The sequence below is a fragment of the Macrotis lagotis genome, chromosome 5 (assembly GCF_037893015.1).
Source record: "Macrotis lagotis isolate mMagLag1 chromosome 5, bilby.v1.9.chrom.fasta, whole genome shotgun sequence".
Taxonomy (NCBI): Eukaryota; Metazoa; Chordata; class Mammalia; order Peramelemorphia; family Peramelidae; genus Macrotis; species Macrotis lagotis.
In genome coordinates, this window is record NC_133662.1 from 170626199 (window position 1) to 170644950 (window position 18752).

An 18752-nucleotide genomic window follows, 5' to 3' on the forward strand; every position below is an offset into this window, starting at 1 on the left:
ATCTTGAGTCCAAATGTTCAAATGGACTATTTGTAGTAGAGACTTCCAAGCTCATAATGAACTGATCAGTGACCAACAAACACACTGTACTTTAACGAAGACAAAGTGATATCATTGGTCCTCCAAGTACCAAGTTATCTTTGTAATTGAGTTTGACGTCACTAGACTTGATGATCTCTGAAGTCCCTTTCAGCTCTTAATCATTCCACTTTCCACCCCCATGTACAGACATGCATTCATACCCACCTGTAGAAACTTTCCTGCTTTTGTGCACATCAGTCCTTATGTTTGGAATGTATGAAGGATTTTTACTTAAGTCTTCAAAACTCAACTAAAAACCTCTTCTAGGGACCCTCCTGTAGCAATTAGCAGAAGAGCTTTCTCTTCTTAGACCTCAAATACTATTTTTCTTCAACTTAAATTGTCAGTAGTTCACCCAGAGATATACTGTAATGTTTATCAACCAGCTTTTCAAAATTTCACAATGATACTTTATAAGTTTTAATCTGTATTATTAACATTTTCTTCTATCATTTTCTTAAGTGTAGACAATCAATTTCTGATTTATAGAATTTGTGTATTTCAGAGGCATCAAATGTTTGCACTGAAACTTTAACAATCCACCCTTGTGTGTCTGTGCAAGCTGGCTTCAGTACATCCTTGACTCACCATACATATTTGTGTCTGTTTTTGTATATACTTTATAAGTGCACATTGATCAGTTAGAATTAAGTTCACTGAAGGCAGGTACTGTTGGGCTTTTCTCCTTTTATTCCTCTAGTGCCAAGCTTAGCACCTGGCACTTTGTAGACTCTTGATAAATGCTTGTTGGATTGTACTGCTTCATGGACATGAGGAGGTTTAGCTTGAAGAAAAGACTCCAAGCGTATCAATAGCGGTTTTTATGTGTTTGAAGAACTATCATGGAATCAACCAACAAGCATTTATTAAATACCATTCGAGCATTTGTACCAGGTATTATGATTAGATTTATGCTGAAGGGAGCAAGGAAGTGGAAATTCTATAATTTCAGATCTGATGTAAATTTTCCAACAGTTAGAGCTCTTCTTGACTGTGCTAATTGCTGACTTGGCAGTTAGGTGGATGGAATTGATTAGAAAACTTCATAACCACACAGATTCCTTTCACTATGGTTTCTCCCCTTCCTCCCAATCCCAAACACTGGGCCTAGAGTCATGGTCCGAAAGACCTAAATTCAAATCTAGCATCTGATACTTAGTAGATATTTGACATGAACAAGTCATTTCCTCTTTGTTTGCCTCTATTTGCTCATTGTAAAATGGGGGTTCTTACCTCTCAGATTGTGGGATTTAATGAGATGATATTTGTAAAGTGCTTAGCACAGTGCCTGGCACAGAAGAGGCACTGAGTAAATGTTTGCTTCCTTCCTGTGTAATCTGTTATATGGCATTAGGTACACTGGAAACATAGTCATGTCCAGATGTTATATTGGAATGTGATGTCATTTTCCACTATGCACTTTTTACCATAGGTAACCACTCAAGAGAATCCAGAAAGTACATTTGGTTCAGAGCACTCTGCATCTCCATCACAGGGAAGTAGCCAACAGCAGTTCCTTGAACCTGAGACAAATTTGGATGATTCAATAGATATTCAGCAACAGGTGAAGTTTAATTTATAGATCTATTTCTACTATAAATTATAAATATAAGTCTATTTTTAAAGGTAACTAAAAATAGTGAGTAGTGAAATCCTTGATGACAAGTATTTCTTATGACTCATCTTTGGTATAAAATTTGCTTTGAATATGGTCGGGGTTTTTTCTTTTGCTTATTTTTTTATTTCACTTTTTAAATGTCAAGGATATGGAGTTGGATGAAGGGCAAGATGTTGCTGAAGAAGAGATCTTTGAGCAAGAAGAAAAGAAAGTGCCACTTCGCTCTAGATCAAGAACACATTCGAGGTCTCGTTCAAGGTATTTTAATCCTCATTACTTTGGAAATGGATGTTTTGTGCTTTAAGTGTAATCTTTGTGCTTTTATCCAAAATGTAAGAATATTACTTTTCTTTATATAATAACCACCCTTTCTTTAATTTGCAGTACTTTCAGAATTAAGTAAAATTATACAGTTCTATAGAACTTTGAAATTGATTTGTGTAACATTTTCTGCCTCTCAAAAAGTATTTTCATATTAATGTAATTAAAGATTTTTAAGTTCAGTCAATGGATTATATTATGTCACAAAGCAATATGTGACTTGGGATTTTACCTGATTTTGCATAATTATACTAAGTCAGCTATGATGAAAAGGGTATATAAGTAATTATTTGTGAGGATGACTAGGTGACACAGTGGATAAAGTGCTGAGTCTGGAGTCAGGAAGACTCATCCTTGTGAGTTCAAATCAGATACTGAGTAGCTGTATGATTCTGGATAAATCTCTTAACTCTGTTTTCTTCAGTTTCTTCATCTATAACAATGAACTAGAGAAAGAAATGGCAAGATCCTCCAGTAACTTTGCCAAGAAAGCCTCAAATAGAGTCATAAATAGTCAGACATGACTGAAAAAACAACTGAACTTATCTTTGAAATACTAATGTTTAGCAAAATGCTTTTTGCCTTGTCAACTGAAAAGTTTAAGATGTGTCATCTACTGCAGCTTTTCATGATAATAATTAGGCTTCAGAGAAACCATGTTAGTCCATTAGATTTGTAGAATTTTGAGCCAGGATGAATTTTACCTATCCTCTAGTTCACTTCCTGGTTTTTATGGATAAACAGTGATAAACTTCAAACTCATATCCTTTGACCAGTGTCCTAGTAGTTACCACACATGTTCTTGCTTCCCTCTCCCCATGCCAACAGCATTGTCTGTCCAGAAAAGATGTAATGGAGGAGACATGAAAAAGGTGAAGGGCTTCCTTAAATAAGTATATTTTACTACTTCCCTCCATGAAATACAACTCTGGGGGCTGTGGGAATATAGATTGACTGAGCAAAGATTATAAAAGTTGTGAATTTTGACATATAAATTTCATAATGAGGACTTTTGAGACTCACCTATAATGGGAAAAAAATATAAGAAGCAAGCCCCTTTCTCCTCAAATCTGAACCCTTTCTATTAGCACTTGATTATAAGATTTTAAAACATAATATTCACATATTTATTTAATAGATCACCAAGAAAACGAAGGTCCAGATCACGGTCTGGTTCTCGAAAGCGAAAACACAGAAAGCGGTCACGCTCACGATCAAGAGAAAGAAAAAGAAAATCTTCCCGTTCCTACTCAAGTGAAAGAAGAGCTAGGGAAAGGGAGAAAGAAAGACAGAAGAAAGGATTACCTCCAATCCGATCTAAAACATTAAGTGGTAAGTATCATCTATCCCTATCTTCCTAATTCCTTTACCTTTAGGCAAAAATCAGAGAAATCCTTTTCCACTGTGAGACTGTTACTGGATATTCATTTAAGTGATCATTTGTGAAAACAAAATGCAAATGATAATTGCAGTGATATAGAAAAAGAGAAAGTGAAGAACAGTCTTCTACAAGAACTTACTTATCTACTTCCTACGTCATTAGAATTAAATAAAGAAGTATGGTTTTCTAATATCTTCTGGTAATTGCAACTGATTTCTTAGTGTTGCATAGTCTCTTTTAAAATTAATAAATGCAATTTAGAAGTTATAATTTATGACCAAAACATATTATGCACAGTCAGAAAGAATTTTAATTTAGAGTATTTTCTGTTTATATTTCTCTTCTCAACAATAGTCTTTAATAAAAGAAATTCATATGACTTACTATACATACTAGGATAGTTGTGTATCACAGTATAGCCCAGCCTCAAATTTGAATTTGATTCCTTTTACTTCAAACCTCAGGTACCCCTCCTAACCTTGATTAAAGAACACTGCTTTTTCTCACTGAACTTACATCACATTTTATTCCTATGAGAAACTAGTAAGACAACACAAGCTATACCCTTATTGATAACTAAGTAATGGAATGGATAGCATTTATGTAGCAGGCAAAAAATCACTATTGCATTCATATAATAAAAAATATTAAGGATCTAATGACAGAGATGGTATAAATTTTAGGTAAGAGACCATCCTTTAGGGAATTGACAGTGTTTTATGAACGCAAAGCATTCACTCTTTCTATAAAGCCCACCTCTCCATAACAAGGGCATCAAGTTCATGTTACTTTCTTAGTCTCTTTTAGAATGAAAAGGGAAAAAAGGGAGTGGGTGTGTGTGGGTGTGTTTTTATAAACTTTGAAAATATTTTTTAAAGTTTTTGACTCTGGGATCTTTCTGCTTCCAACTTTTGGAGGTCAAATTCATTTTCTTTTTGATTATCTTATTCTGATCCTGAAGGATGGGAAGGTCACCCGCCTCTCTTTCCCAGCTCACCTTACCTCTAGATTTCAGCTTTAGTTACTGCCTTTCCCTTTTTCATTTATTGTACTAGGACTTGGTACTTTCATATTATGGTTCATTGGGGAGGAAAATACTGAATGTGAAATCCGAGGATCTGGGTTTAATCTAGTATCTGTCATTTACTATCTCTTGTGTCTAGGCAAGTCCCTTCATTTCTCTGGACTTCACTTTTCTGAACTATTAGACAAGATGCTCTCTTTCGCTTTATTAAAGAGAGATTGTTGCAATTCCCAACTGTGGGCAATAAAGGGGGTATAAGGGTAGAGGGACATTGAAGGAATGTTGAAATTCATTTCAGACTGTATCTTGAGCTGGAGGTTAGGAGATTCTTTTTTATTTTTATTTATTTTAGAAAGATTTTATTGTGAATTTTACAATTTTCCCCCCCATTCTTGCTTCCCTACCCCTACACCCCCCACCCTACACACCCCCACCCTACACACACACACACACACACACACACACACACACACACACACACACACACAGACACACTCTGTTAGTCTTTACATTGGTTCCATGTTTTACATTGATTTCAATTGAATGTGATGACAGAGAAATCATATTAGGGGATTCTTGAGAAGGAAAGAACGTCCCATCTTTCCAGTCATTGTATAGAATGATGTATCCATATTTATTTATCTTCTGGCTAACCAGCCACTGACAACTTAATATAACTTGTAAGCCTCCCTTCATTGTCTTCTGAATGTCTGCTGAGTTGAAATTTCTGGTTTTCCTTTGTGTTGGCTATTTTAACTGTAAACCTCCAATAATAGGGGGTATTAGATTGGCTTACTTCAAATCTATTAGCATATCTAGTTGACCTCACCCAGGAATACATAGTATCCTTCAAATTTTCTTCAAGTTTAGTGTCTCAGTCCTTACAGACCAATTTTAAGTTTTTATGGGTTTTATTTTTTTGTCATTTAACAAAACATGACCCACATTATTACAATGAAGTGATCCCCAAGTTAATTTATGTGTTAGGTGACCCATCAAATTATATTGTGAGTCTGTTTCTTTAGAACCAGAACTTTGTTGTACAAACTCCTATGATTAAAGAGATTTTTAATGCATTCAAAATGTCATTAATTTTGAAAATTGAAACAATATATATTTTCTAATTGTTCTTCACTCCTATGAGCCCTAACCTAACTGATTTTAGGTAATCATATAAAAAGTTTTTGTTATACATATAAAATGATTTAAAATTACATTTCAGAGCAATTCAGATTGTTAAACAGTAAGAATTAGTGTTTTTCAAAAACAGTAAAAGAAAGTTTTGATATATAAATTTGTAGTTTAAATTATTGAGAATGCAGTCAACCGATATTATCTGATTCTTCAATATTAGATGATACATTTTGAGCTCCTTGAGGAAAGGGACTTTTCACTTATGTCTTTATATATCTTGCAGTTAGCATATGCCTAGCAATGTAGTAAATACTTGTTGATTTACTGATTAATTGAAGATGCCCTGTGAGGAATCATTTCAGGTAATCCTATAATTTCAGGGTTGTAAAGGACTTCAAAGGTCATCTAGTAAAATCCATATTCAGTATCCTGCCAAGTAAACATGTGGTGACAGTACCTTCTCAAAGCATTTTTATTTGATTTTTGTTTTCAGTTTTGAGGATTTGGAAATTTTTTCCTATGTTGAACAAAAAATAAGTTTCTCTATAAGTTTCTTGCCATGAATTTTCCTCATAGTTCATTAAAAAAAATCCATTCCTTACTCTTTAAATACTGTAATTATATATGAAGATCACAGTCCTTTCACCATCCCAGTAATACTTTTTTTATTTTTTTTGCAAGGCAATGGGGTTAAATGACTTGCCCAAGGTCACACATCTAGATAAATAAGTGTCTGAGGATAGATTTGAACTCAGGTCCTCCTGACTCCAGGACCAGTCTATCTGCTGCCCCCCCGCCCCAGTAATATCTGTCAGTGACTGTTGTGAAATGTGATTGCCAAAAATAGAATATTCGTTGTGTTAAGACTAACATTTAAATTTTTTTCTTTTGTTAATTGTATTTCTAGTTCCTGTCCTAAAGGTGACACTCATTAAAATCTTATTAATTGATGTATTGGACAGATCTATAACCATGATTATTATCTGTTGAATGTTGTCAAGAGAATTCAAGGCACTCTAGCATATGGGGTAGAGTGGGCCCCTGAGGAGAAGACATGGAAAATCATTGACAAGAATCTCAGAATGGCCAGGCAATTGGAAGGAATATCATTAAAGTCATATAACCATTTGAACATTAAAGCAAATTTACACAGAAATTCATGTCCTTAACAATAAGAATGAATTTGCCATCTCTGTGGTTTATCCAGAGACAAATTTTGTTTTTTATTTTTTTTACCAGAAATATAATTTTATTGGTATGAAGAATTCAAAGTGAGAAAACTCACTCTCCTAGTGTAGAATAGTAACTAATGTAATTTCTGGTCTTAATGAGTTGCTTAAGGCAGTGAGAAGTTTCATCCTCAGAGTCAGAGCTAGTGATTATTAGAAATTGGTTATGAACCTAAATCTCACTGATTCAAGAGATTCACCCTTTACTCCTAAATTTAAGTATTTCATTTTTGCCTGAACAAAGTTGCAGATCATTTACAATTGTTTTATCTTGGTCTTATGTAAAATATAAAGCAGATAAAGATTGTGTATAGTAACAAATTTCCTAGAAATACATAATCAAATGCCTGGGTTTCAAATTAATCACATGTGTAAAATATAATTGGAATTTGAAATATTTGCCTTTTTCTACTATTTGTGCCCTTTATAAAATTATGAATTTTTAAAAAAGCCATTGATGTAGGGAATAAAGTGCTAGATGCATAGTTAGGGATATCTGGGTTCAAATCATGTAAATTCTGTGTGTCCCAGATTGTATGTAGGATTTAATTAGCAAGTCAAAACCCTTTGACCTAATGGAGTTATTACAAAGTCTCTACCCTAATAAAATTATAGCTCATTCTCATAAACCACTAAAAAAATAAGAATTATACATGAAAAGTTCAAGTTACTTATCTGATTTTCTTTTCACAGTCTGTAGTACTACTCTCTGGGTTGGTCAAGTAGATAAGAAAGCTACCCAGCAAGATTTAACCAATCTTTTTGAAGAATTTGGACAGATCGAATCCATCAATGTAAGTATTAATTTAAATCATAATTAATTATTTACAGTATGATCAAGATTTTTCTAAAATGCAGCCTGCCCCAGCCTTTTCCATTTTGCTTATTAAACACTACATTTTCCCCACTTTAATTTCAGTCTGTGTCCAATAAAATGAATGTCATTGTAACTGAATTAATGTCATAGCAATTCTATGTTTTGAACGATTATTTTGAAGCATCTTCTGTATGTTTATGGCATTTTAATAAATTACCTACCACTTCCATTATTGTTGTAAAAAAATAAAAAATTAGGGAGTATTTATTATTAACTTTCAGTCTTTATTTGGTCTTATATTAAGCAGCTGTAAGAGGAAGAGAAACAATGTTGAATCAACTTTTCAAAAGTACTTTTATAAATGAGAGACATACCACCATTATCTGCTTGCCTGTATTGAATTCCTGCGGCTCTAAGGAAACTTTGATAAGAATAAAATAATTCTAAATGTCCTTTACTGTTTGATAGAATAAATTTGATGAAATTAAAAATAAGCTATCAGATTAAATTTCCTTGGATAATTTTAAAATATATGCAAAATTTAATATTAAACATTGATAAGAATGAAATTTGCTTAACTTTCAATTTAAATTTCTATGCATTAAGTACCACAGTATTTTTTCACTTCATCCTTTTTTGTCATCTTCATGATTTTTAAAATCTATTTTCTCATTTGCTTTTTTCCCCCCATGATAGTATGTGTTTCATTTTTCTTGTACTGTTTTTTGGTTTATTTTTTACTTTGAAATATTCCAGAAAGTCTTTCTTTTCATTTTTCCCTCATATTTGTCCATCTTAATTTCTTTATTGTATCCTATTGCATTCTTATATCACAATTTTTTAAAATAATTCCACTCTTGTTGAACTTTTATGTTACATGCAATTATTCTTTTTGTCATTATTTATAATGTTGATTTGACAATCTCTGAACAAGCAACTCTTGTAGATAGCACTGTCTTTAGATAATTTTTGTAGACATTAGGGATATCTATTCATTTGATATTCTAAATAAGCAGGCACAATTGCTGTTGAGCTTATAGTATTTATTAAAATTGTGCTATATATTGGATGTTTTCCATAGCATATTGAGGACTCATGATTTTTCAGTTATTTATGTTCATTTAATGGATTTGGAGGATAATTCTGCCATTTTTATTTTAAAGTTTTCAGTTCTTTTGCTTCTGTTTTATTATATGTTGTAATTAACTTTTGTTATAGATTACTTAGTAGTATAATCTCAGTTATAATCATTTAGGAAATGAGAAAAGATCAATTTTATGAGTAGTTCCTAAGACAGATGGTAAGACTTAATAAATAAAGAGGTAACCTCAGAACTGGTAAGAGCCTTTCAAGTCCCATCACTGATTCACACTGGATTTATGATCCTGAATAAGTCACCTTACCTTTCAATTGTCTAAGCAACTCTATTAAGACTTTAAGTTGCAAATAAGGTGTTTACCAGCATTAGTAAAGGGAGTTTCCTTTTGGAGTTGTATACCAATACAGATCCTATACTTAACCACTTATTCTAGAAATTGTACTCTTGATGATATATGGGAATAAATATGTTCCTTTATATACTTTTGGATTTGTAATTTTTTATTTTTAAAATGAGGTCTAAAATGGAAGTAGTTTTTACTTTTTTTGTGCTGATGATTTGATTTTTCTAATTGAAGTATACAACTTTTTCTTTAAAAATGTATTTTATCTATGCAAAAGATAATTCCTTTTAATGCAAACAAATTCTTTTACAAAGATTATTTCCTGAAAAGTTAGTTCATTGGTTGTTAATAGAAAGATAGAATGGACAGGACTACCATTCATCATTATATTTGATCAAATTTTGGTTGCCTGCTGGTATTGATTTCATCTCCTTTGTCATAATAACAGTTTTTTTTTAGTTTCAACTTCTTTTTTGTTTAACACTAGTTCATAAAAATCTTGGCATGTTTCTCTAAATTTTTTGTTTATTTTTGGTTTTGCAGGGCAATGGGGTGAAGTGACTTGCCCATGATCTCATAGCTAGGTAATTAAGTGTCTGGGTCTGAATTTGAACTCAGGTCCTGGCTTCAGGACTGTGCTCTATCCACTGTGCCACCCAGCTGCCCCTCTAAATTTTTGTTTATTCCTTTTAAGACACTAATAATTATTTCATATATCATAAGATGGCCATTCTGCTATCATTGGGCAATTATTTTGTTTCCATCTTTTTTGATTTCAGAAATAATGCTGCAGTGAATATCAAACTTGTCACCAATAACCTCTTGGACAATATTAGTAATAGTAGACTTTACATCAAGGGTTTGAAAAACTTAGTAATACTTCTTGAATTATGCCAAATCATTTTCCAGCATGCTTGAACTAAAGTCATTATTTCATCAGCAGTGAAATTACTATTTAAAAAATTACTTTCTTTTTAAATCAAAATATTCCTTTATTTCCTTGACTTATGCAAAGATAGTTTTCAACAATCATTTTTTCTAATGTTTTGAATTTCACATTTTTCTTCCTCCCTCCCCTCACCCCTTCTCTGAGAGAGAGCAGTCTAATATGGGTTATACATGTAACTATGTTAAAAATATTTCCAAATTAATCATGTTGTAAAAGAAAAAAATCAGAACAGAAAGGAAAAAAAAACCATGAAATGTAAAGAAAATTTGAAAATATGAACTTCATAGTTTCTTCTCTGGATGTAGATGTTATTGTCCATCAAAGGTCATTTAGAAAATTGTCTTTGAAAGTCCTTCATAGTTGATCATCACTTAATTTTGCTGTTAATATGTACAATATTTTTCTGGTTCTGTTCACTTCATTCAGCATCAGTTCATGCAAATCTTTCCAGGCTTTTCTGAATTCGTCCCACCCCTCATGAATTCTTACAAAAACAATGTACTCCTTCACGTGCATATACCACATTTTTTTTCAGCCATTCCCCAATGTATGCTCTTTCCCTCAATTTGAATTCTTTGCCATTATAAAAAGAGCTGCTATACATATTTTTTTTTACATATGGGTTTTTTACCTTTTCTTACGGTATCTTTGGGGTGTAGACCTAGTAGTCGTATTGTAGCAAAAATCAACTTTTTTTTAAAGCTGTCTGGTTGGTAATTATATAGCTAAATAGTTTTAAAAATTCAGGATGATGGCATGTGTCTGTGATCTTGAGGATTATTACTTTAAGGTAGTTGTATGGTTATTTTCTCTGTGATAGTAGAAAGAACATGAAATTTAAAATCACATGACTTGAATTGAATTCCTGCTGTGTGACCTTGAGCACGTCAAACTTTCTAGGCTTCATTTTCCCTCTTATAACAAGGGAGTTGAATTAACTAATTGTTAAGGTCTCTTTTGACTTCAAAATTCCATGAACCTAATATTAGGTAAAATAAATTATGATGTGATAATTATCTGTCTGTAAATATCTTACTGTTTCTCCCTTAGAATTCATAAGCTCAGATGATTATAATTTTAGATTATATTTTATTGTTATATGAAACATTTCCACATTTTAAAACTAAAGGGGTTGATAATTACATTGAAAAAGAGTTACACATTTTTTCCTCTTTAAATTATATATCTTAAGTTATTTTATTTTTTTTATAGTTTCCAAAATTACAGGAATTTTCCACAATTTTTATTCCATTTTACATTCCATACTTTTTATTTTTGCAATAGGATTTGCAGAATTGATAATGCTGAATAGATAAACTAATTCTGAAATGTAGAGGTATAATTTAGTCACTAAAATTTGTATTTATCTGGTACTAAGATATTCCTTCTTTTTTGTCTTAAAGCCAAATCTTAAGTATGCATGATAAGCTGGATCTTTGATCATTATCTTTTTTTATGTTTTAAGCATAGGCTCTCCCAAAATGAACTTTACAATGTGAAGTTGTGTAACTGTACAGTGGGAATTCCTGTATATTATATGCTCATTATTTCTTATTCATTTAGTTGCCCTCCTTTATGAAAGGTAAAGAATGATTTGCAGCTAAAAAACATTCATAGAATATTGGCATTAAAAAAAGTTTGATTTTGGTTCAGGAATAAATGTGAGGTTGCTAAAATAACTTTGTAATTTCTCAGAGGTATCCTAGTGTACTTTTCTCTTTCTGTTCTAATTCTGAGCCCAGCTTATCATCCATTGCAGTGTCTTCCCAAGACATATTCTGATGGATAATGTAGGTTCTACATTTATGGATCTCATCCAGGAGTGTCAGCACTGGTCTAGGCCTTGGTGCAACCAGCATGAAGTCACCCACATAGAGGAGCAGCTGCAAGACCTCTCCATCTATTTAAAAATCCCTCTTCCATTGGGACTCTGTCCCAAATCCTCCTCAGTTTTGGTGGTGAACACCTTTAGCAAGCATGTTTTTCCTATTTTATGCTTTACCTTATATCTCTTATGAGAGCATCATCTAGAAATCTTATCTGTTATATATATTTCAAATCTCATAATTTTAGAATATATAGCAAGAGGCATCTTGTTGAAGGGAAGCTTTTAAGGCACTGTTTTGCTTTAATGACTCAGATGCTTTTTTAGAATCAGCACGCAACCATAATGGGGATCTTGTATTATCAGCATCAAAGTAAGGCATGTCATTGTATGATTGAAAAAAGAAGATAGCCTGGTCTTATGTAAAGAAAAAGGGATAGACAACCTTTGTGTCTCACATTATCTTTGCATTGCCAAGAAAATGTGAGAAAGACCCTCGCAGGTTGAGTAGAATTCTGTTGTAAACACATTGCTGAATATGGACAAAAGATCTCACATAATGCACAAACATGGATGAGTTACCATCTGCATTTCTGGAGGGTATATTTGCATTAATGATATAATAGACTACCCATATTAATTTTGGAATATAGAACCCTTATATGCATAAATGAACTTAGTTATTTTCTATAAAGAGATTTTGAGGAAATTGTTTTTTGTTTTGTTTTTTGCTTGTCTCATTCATTTTTTAAAAAGTGAACTCAACTCTTGTTTTTGGAGTAGGGTAGTGGAAAGTAAGGAAGTGTAATATTTTTTTCAGTGATTTTGAGAAAAAAATAGTGTTTTCAGTTTTGCAAATTACCATATTAAAGCTCATTTGCAGTGCTTGAAGATTTAGGAGCCTTTCAAAATGTGAAATTTGTATCCTGAGTCTACATGGATGAACACAAAACACTTAAGCGTTTTGAAAAGTATAAATCATCTAGGAAAATGAGATTGTATTTTTTTCGAACAGTGGCAATTCTAATTTATATTAGTAATATTAATAGATAAATTTATAAAGATTTGCCAGAGTTTCCAAATTACTCAATGCACTTCTAAAAAATGAATTTTAAAATGTGACAATTTGTTTCTTTAAAATAAAGGGATAATGGTAAGGCTATGTATAACTTTAACTTTGGATATTTTAGCTTAGGAAATGGCATCTTTTTTGAACATTTCCCAGGATTGTCAGTATCAGTAAATGATCTGTTTTCTTGATATATGTGATGTTAATGATTATAATTGCAAGAGGCATTCTCTTCCTCTGTCCATCTTCACTCTTAAATATATCAATCCCTTTTGTATTTTAGTAAAACGTGCTATATTTTGTTTGTTTGTTTTCTGTAGATGATTCCTCCAAGAGGTTGTGCCTATGTCTGTATGGTTCATCGACAGGATTCCTATCGGGCGCTTCAAAAACTTAGCTCTGGATCTTACAAAATTGGCTCCAAAGTTATAAAGGTAAGGCATTTTTGTGGTCTTGAAAGGAATTTGATGTTTTTATTTTTTTTAATTATTTTATCCCTTACTGGCATTTAACTACAAAAACATGGCTGTTCTTTTCAATAATTTTGGGTAGTATTTTTCTAGTGAAGGTCAAGAGGATACTAGTTATCTTTAGCTCATAGATAAAAAGGTTAAGAATCACTATTCAATTTATTTCCCTCAAAGAATGAGGGAAAGAGAAAATAGAAGCCAGGGAAAAAATATAAACTGAAAAAGTGAAACTAAGATTTTAGCTTTTGTCCCTCTGAAACAGAAAGTGAAAAAGAAATACAAATAATTCTGATTTAGGTTGTATTTAGCTTTTATTCAAGTCAGATTTGGGGGAAGTTGTGTAAAATCATTCAGTAATTATCACTTCAGGCAAATTGCATATATTTTAATATTGGAAACATTGAACTTAATTTTTGAGATGTTTGTTGCATATATGACCACACAGATTATTTATTTTTGCAGATTGCTTGGGCTTTAAATAAAGGTGTCAAAACAGAGTACAAACAATTCTGGGATGTAGATCTTGGAGTTACTTATATACCATGGGAGAAAGTAAAGGTGGATGACCTAGATGGCTTTGCTGAAGGAGGCATGATTGATCAGGAGACTGTAAATAGTGGTAAGACTTCTTCTAAAAACTTTTTTTAATAGCTTTAACAATTCAACAGGACCCATTTGAAATTCCAGTTCTTGACTGAATAATATCTAGGGTATTCCAAAAGGCTTAATGCAGTTTCAAGCTACCAAAGCTTAAAAGTTTTCCCAGCACTGTTATTTGAAAATTTTAAGGTTGGGCAAAAAAACAGGAGAATTGAAATTGAATTCTTACCAGAATCTGACAAATTTTTTACTATGTGAAACAGTATAATGTGAGGAATTGCTTTTATCTTTACAAGACTAATAGAATATTACTTTTTGTCCCATCATCTTTTGCAAGGAATCCCCTGAGTAAAGATGATGAAACTTGCTAGATAACTTAAGCGACAGGAAGTTCAAAACCTACATGGTAGATTGACCCATTGTTGAATAACTCCACTTGTTACAGTTGTTTCCTGCAGAGAGCTTATGTCTCTTTTCCTATAACTTTCACACCAATTGGTCATAGTTTTGCCACACAAAGTAATAAAGGATAAATAGCAACCTGTTCCACTCAGAATATTTTTTAAAAAAACTCATTTCCCCTTAGTTCTCCAGGATAATGATCATCAATTTTTAAAACGAAACTTAATAAAGAACTGGTATCATTGTCCTATCAACATTTTTCATTGTCTACTTGAGATATTCTGAAATAGACACTACACATTCTAAATGTTTCTAATAATCACAAAGTGATTCCTTCAGATCTGCAGCAGCCTTAAATATGCAAAGCAAAAGTTTTTTAAAAAGTCTTTTTCAGTCATATTAATAAAATTAGTGTTAAATTTTTTTTTTTTCAGAATGGGAGACTGTGAAGAGTTCAGAGCCTGTCAAAGAACCAGTTCAAACTGTAGAGAGTCCAATAACAGTTGAAAAAACACCAGTGGTGACAACACAGGCTGAAGTTTATCCTCCTCCTGTTGCTATGTTGCCGGTTAGTATGATGATTATCTAAAATGGTTTGTGTTGGGGCGGCTAGGTGGCCTAGTGGATAAAACACCGGCCCCGGAGTCAGGAGTACCTGGGTTCAAATCCGGTCTCAGACAGCTGTGTGGTCTTGGGCAAGCCACTTAACCCCATTTGCCTTGCAAAAAAAACCCAACAACAATAAAATGGTTTATGTTTAGTCGAGTAATAAGCATTTTTAGGCACCATCTTAAACCAGAATAATTTTTATTTTTTTAGAATGGATGTTTTTGAAATTATAGTTAATTTTGCTATTCTGTATCTTCAATTATAAATTATCTCTTTCCTCTTTGATCAGAAGGTGAAGCAGTAATACTGATTTTGATACTTTTTTTTTTTAATTTGGTGAGTTATTGACCAAAATGTAATTTTGGAATTTTAAGTTACCTTAATTTAGACCATTTAAAATTTTATAATAATTTGACCTCATGAGCTGCATAAATAAATTCATAACCAATTCTTAAGGTTGACTATTATTCTGTAGTGAAATTTTGGTATATTTTAATGTATTACAGTCCTTATGTTTAAGAACTGAATGAAGTAGTTGAATGCCACATTTTCCTTTAGTGAATAAGCAAATGAAAATACCATTTTGGAAAAGAAGATGATTAAGGAGGTGACATGTATATTAAAACTATTTTTATCTTTTCTTTCCTCAAGTGACTAGATCATTTGATTCCATATATTCCTAAGTAGAAAAGTTTGGTTATCAGGGTTTGTTTTGTTTGCCTCGCACTGTTAATTGGAGAATTAAAGATTGGGTGAAGAGTGAAGCCAGTTGAAATTTAAAGAATATGATGTTTTTCATATTTTGATGTATTTTTACTCATTATAATTATTAAATAGAAATTAATATTTATATTGCCATATTTTTACGTTTAGAAAGTTCTTTGTAAGCTGAGCAATACTTTGCTATTTCAGTGTTTGCAAAAAAGAATAAATATACTGGAAATTAACTAGAGGAGTTCTTAATTGATATTTCATGAGGTTCTGCAAACTTGTATGGGAAAATAGTTACACCTTTCTTTCAGAATAATTGATATCTTTTATAAGCTTATGTTTTGTTTGTTAAATTCAGTGTATATGAAAGCATTATTCAGAAGAGATTGTAGAGCTTTGACTAGACAGAGAAGATTTAAGAAGTTAGCAGGTACCAGATCCTGTGCTATGTTCTAGGGATACAATAAAAAAAAAGATTAAAAAATCACTAGTCTCAAGGACTTGTATTTCTCTGAGGAACACAGTCACTAGGAATCCGTACAGATAAGAAAAATTTGGCCACTCTGTGGAGAAGGCATCAAAGCGAATCAGTTAGCAAACATTTACTAAGTGTAGATTTGCTGTACTAAGAAGCATTGAGAGGGAAAACACACAAAAAAATATTGACACTGAAAGTTGAAGAGACTTTTAGGGTAGGATCAACATTTTATAGTAGAGAGAAAAGACCTTTTGTGAGAAATTCTGGAGGCAAAGAAATTATAAATTTGTTACATTTATCAACATAATTTCATCACACTTTCCAGATGAATATTAAAAACTAATGAGCAAATTGTCTTTTCTTATTTTTGTGTTTATTAATTCATTATAACCAAAGTTTAAAGCGATATCCAGACATTTAAAACATATTTAAAAATACTTTTGATGAGGTTTCTTTTTTTGTTTGATTTTCAAATTAGTTATCAGTGATTTAGTTTTGAAGATTTTCGTTCAAGAGAATGTTATTTACTGTCCTGTCATTTCTTTATTTAAGCCCAGGATCAAAAGCCAGGATTTTTAGTAATGTAAAATCGAAGATACTGAATAGCTGAAAATTAAGCAAATCAAAAAAAATATTTGTTTGTAGAGGTCTGTCATATGAGGAAAGTTCCCTTTATCAATTCAGTTTGACTAACAATAATAATAATAATAATAACTCATACATTGATATAGTAGTTGCTATGTACAGGTACTGTGCTAAGCTCATTACAGATATTATCTCATTTGATTAATTCTCATGACAATCCTAGGAGGTAGATGCAATTAAAATTAATCTCATCTTATACATGCAGTGTGTTTGACTCATGGGTGTATGTCCAATCCATGTTCCCTATTACTAGCTACTTAATTGATATTTCAAATTAGATATCTTTTAGCATCTCAGATTCAGCTTGTTCAAAAAGACAAGTTATCTTTGTTTAGAGCTCAAAACACACTCTTTAAAAGTTGTTTGTTCTGGCAAGAGCATCAGTATCCTTTTAATCACTCGTGTGCATCTCAGTATTGTTATCTACAGTATCACTTAACTTTCTCTTTTTCTCATATAGCCACTACCCTAGTTTAGATGCTCATCTCCTTAACTTGAAATATTTTATTGATCTCCTCATTAATCTTCCTGCTTCAAATCTCTCCCATTTCTAGACTTATTTTCCATACAACTCCAAACACATCCAAAATGATATTTTGAACTACAACTACCACCTCTGTCACATTGCTGCTGAAGTTTCAGTGCTTCTTCACTATCTCTAGAATGAAAGACAAAAATTCCACTATACTTAATTCATTATCCCCCTTTACACTCTTTAAGTCCCAGACAAATTAACCTTGAGATCGCTCTCACACTGCATTCCATCTTTTATCTCTCCTGTATGCGCTGGATATTTCCAGTGCATGAAAGGTACTTTCTCCATACATATACCTCATTGAAACCCTAGTTTCTTTTAAAGCTCAATTAAAATTCAGTTCTGTTTACTATGAGATTTTTATTGCTCCTCCTAGCTTCATTTCTACCCAAAACCCTCAAATAATTTGTATTTCTTTTTTATATACACCATTTGTGAGCATTTACTGTTTTAACTTGTTTTTGTATGCTTGGCACACATTAGGCATTTTTAAAATGATTGATTATATATTTGTGTACACTCATCTATATTTAATATATATATACACTCAAAACAGAGAGAACATATAAAATTAAGCATTAAGCATCTGCTTTGTACCAGTGTATTATGCAAAGTGCCAACCTTCCAAAGATAAAAATAAGACTGTCTATACTATACCTCAGGAAGCATGCTCTATTTGGAAGGGCAAGGTTATGTTAAAGAGATATGTTAAATACAAATAAACATTAGCTATATACATAGTAATTCTAAGAGGATACAAGTATTAATAATTAGGAAGATCAGGGAAAAATTTCAAGTGAGAAGTAAATGAATGAATATGAAAAAACATAATTGTAACTTCCACTAAATAAATACTGTACTATAGTGCTTGCTTTCTCATATGTTCTATTGGGATTTTGGCTCAAATGGTTGAAATAAAAAGCATAGTTATTTCTCCAACAAAGATTGTGGTACTTGGGCTTGATAATTTTAGAATGTCTTAGGCTCTTATTGCTGATCTTCTTGTTTGTATGATTATACTTTTCCAGTGCCTTCTGCCTTCTGTTTAATTGAATGAAAATTTCAGTGATCATAGAGTTGGGAAAGAAGTATAATAGAGAATAAATTATCAGACCTTATAATCTGGTGTGGAACAGAAAAGTGGTTAAAAGGGGAAGGATAATTTATAGAGTATACTACTGAAATACTCTTATAACTATAGAGTCATATATTGGATGTTTTTAAAATGCTTGATTAATTGTAGAAAGACCCTGCTTCTTCCCTGTGCTCTATTTTCAGGGTTTGTTTTAAGATTATTCTGTATGTCTGAATGTCCAGGAATACTGTAGTAAATGGAGAAATATATTCAATGATCATAGAATTTTGTGAAGTAAATCTCTGAAATGCTGTGTTATGCTTGAGCTCTGAACTTC

At 32.0% G+C, this 18752-nt stretch overlaps 1 protein-coding gene across 6 annotated transcripts in view; it reads left to right on the forward strand.

The window, feature by feature from the left end:
• Positions 1 to 18752, forward strand: part of SCAF8 (SR-related CTD associated factor 8) — a 242146-nt gene that overhangs the window by 73315 nt on the left and 150079 nt on the right. For all 6 annotated transcript variants that reach the window (XR_012468588.1, XR_012468589.1, XM_074187904.1 and 3 more), the window contains 7 exons: positions 1514 to 1645; positions 1845 to 1957; positions 3159 to 3352; positions 7482 to 7582; positions 13211 to 13324; positions 13823 to 13979; positions 14797 to 14930. Coding sequence is in view for 4 of the 6 variants with exons in the window: in XM_074187904.1 (XP_074044005.1) it covers positions 1514 to 1645; positions 1845 to 1957; positions 3159 to 3352; positions 7482 to 7582; positions 13211 to 13324; positions 13823 to 13979; positions 14797 to 14930 (945 nt within the window). In the remaining 2 variants the exon portion in view is untranslated. The remainder of the gene's footprint in view (positions 1 to 1513; positions 1646 to 1844; positions 1958 to 3158; positions 3353 to 7481; positions 7583 to 13210; positions 13325 to 13822; positions 13980 to 14796; positions 14931 to 18752) is intronic.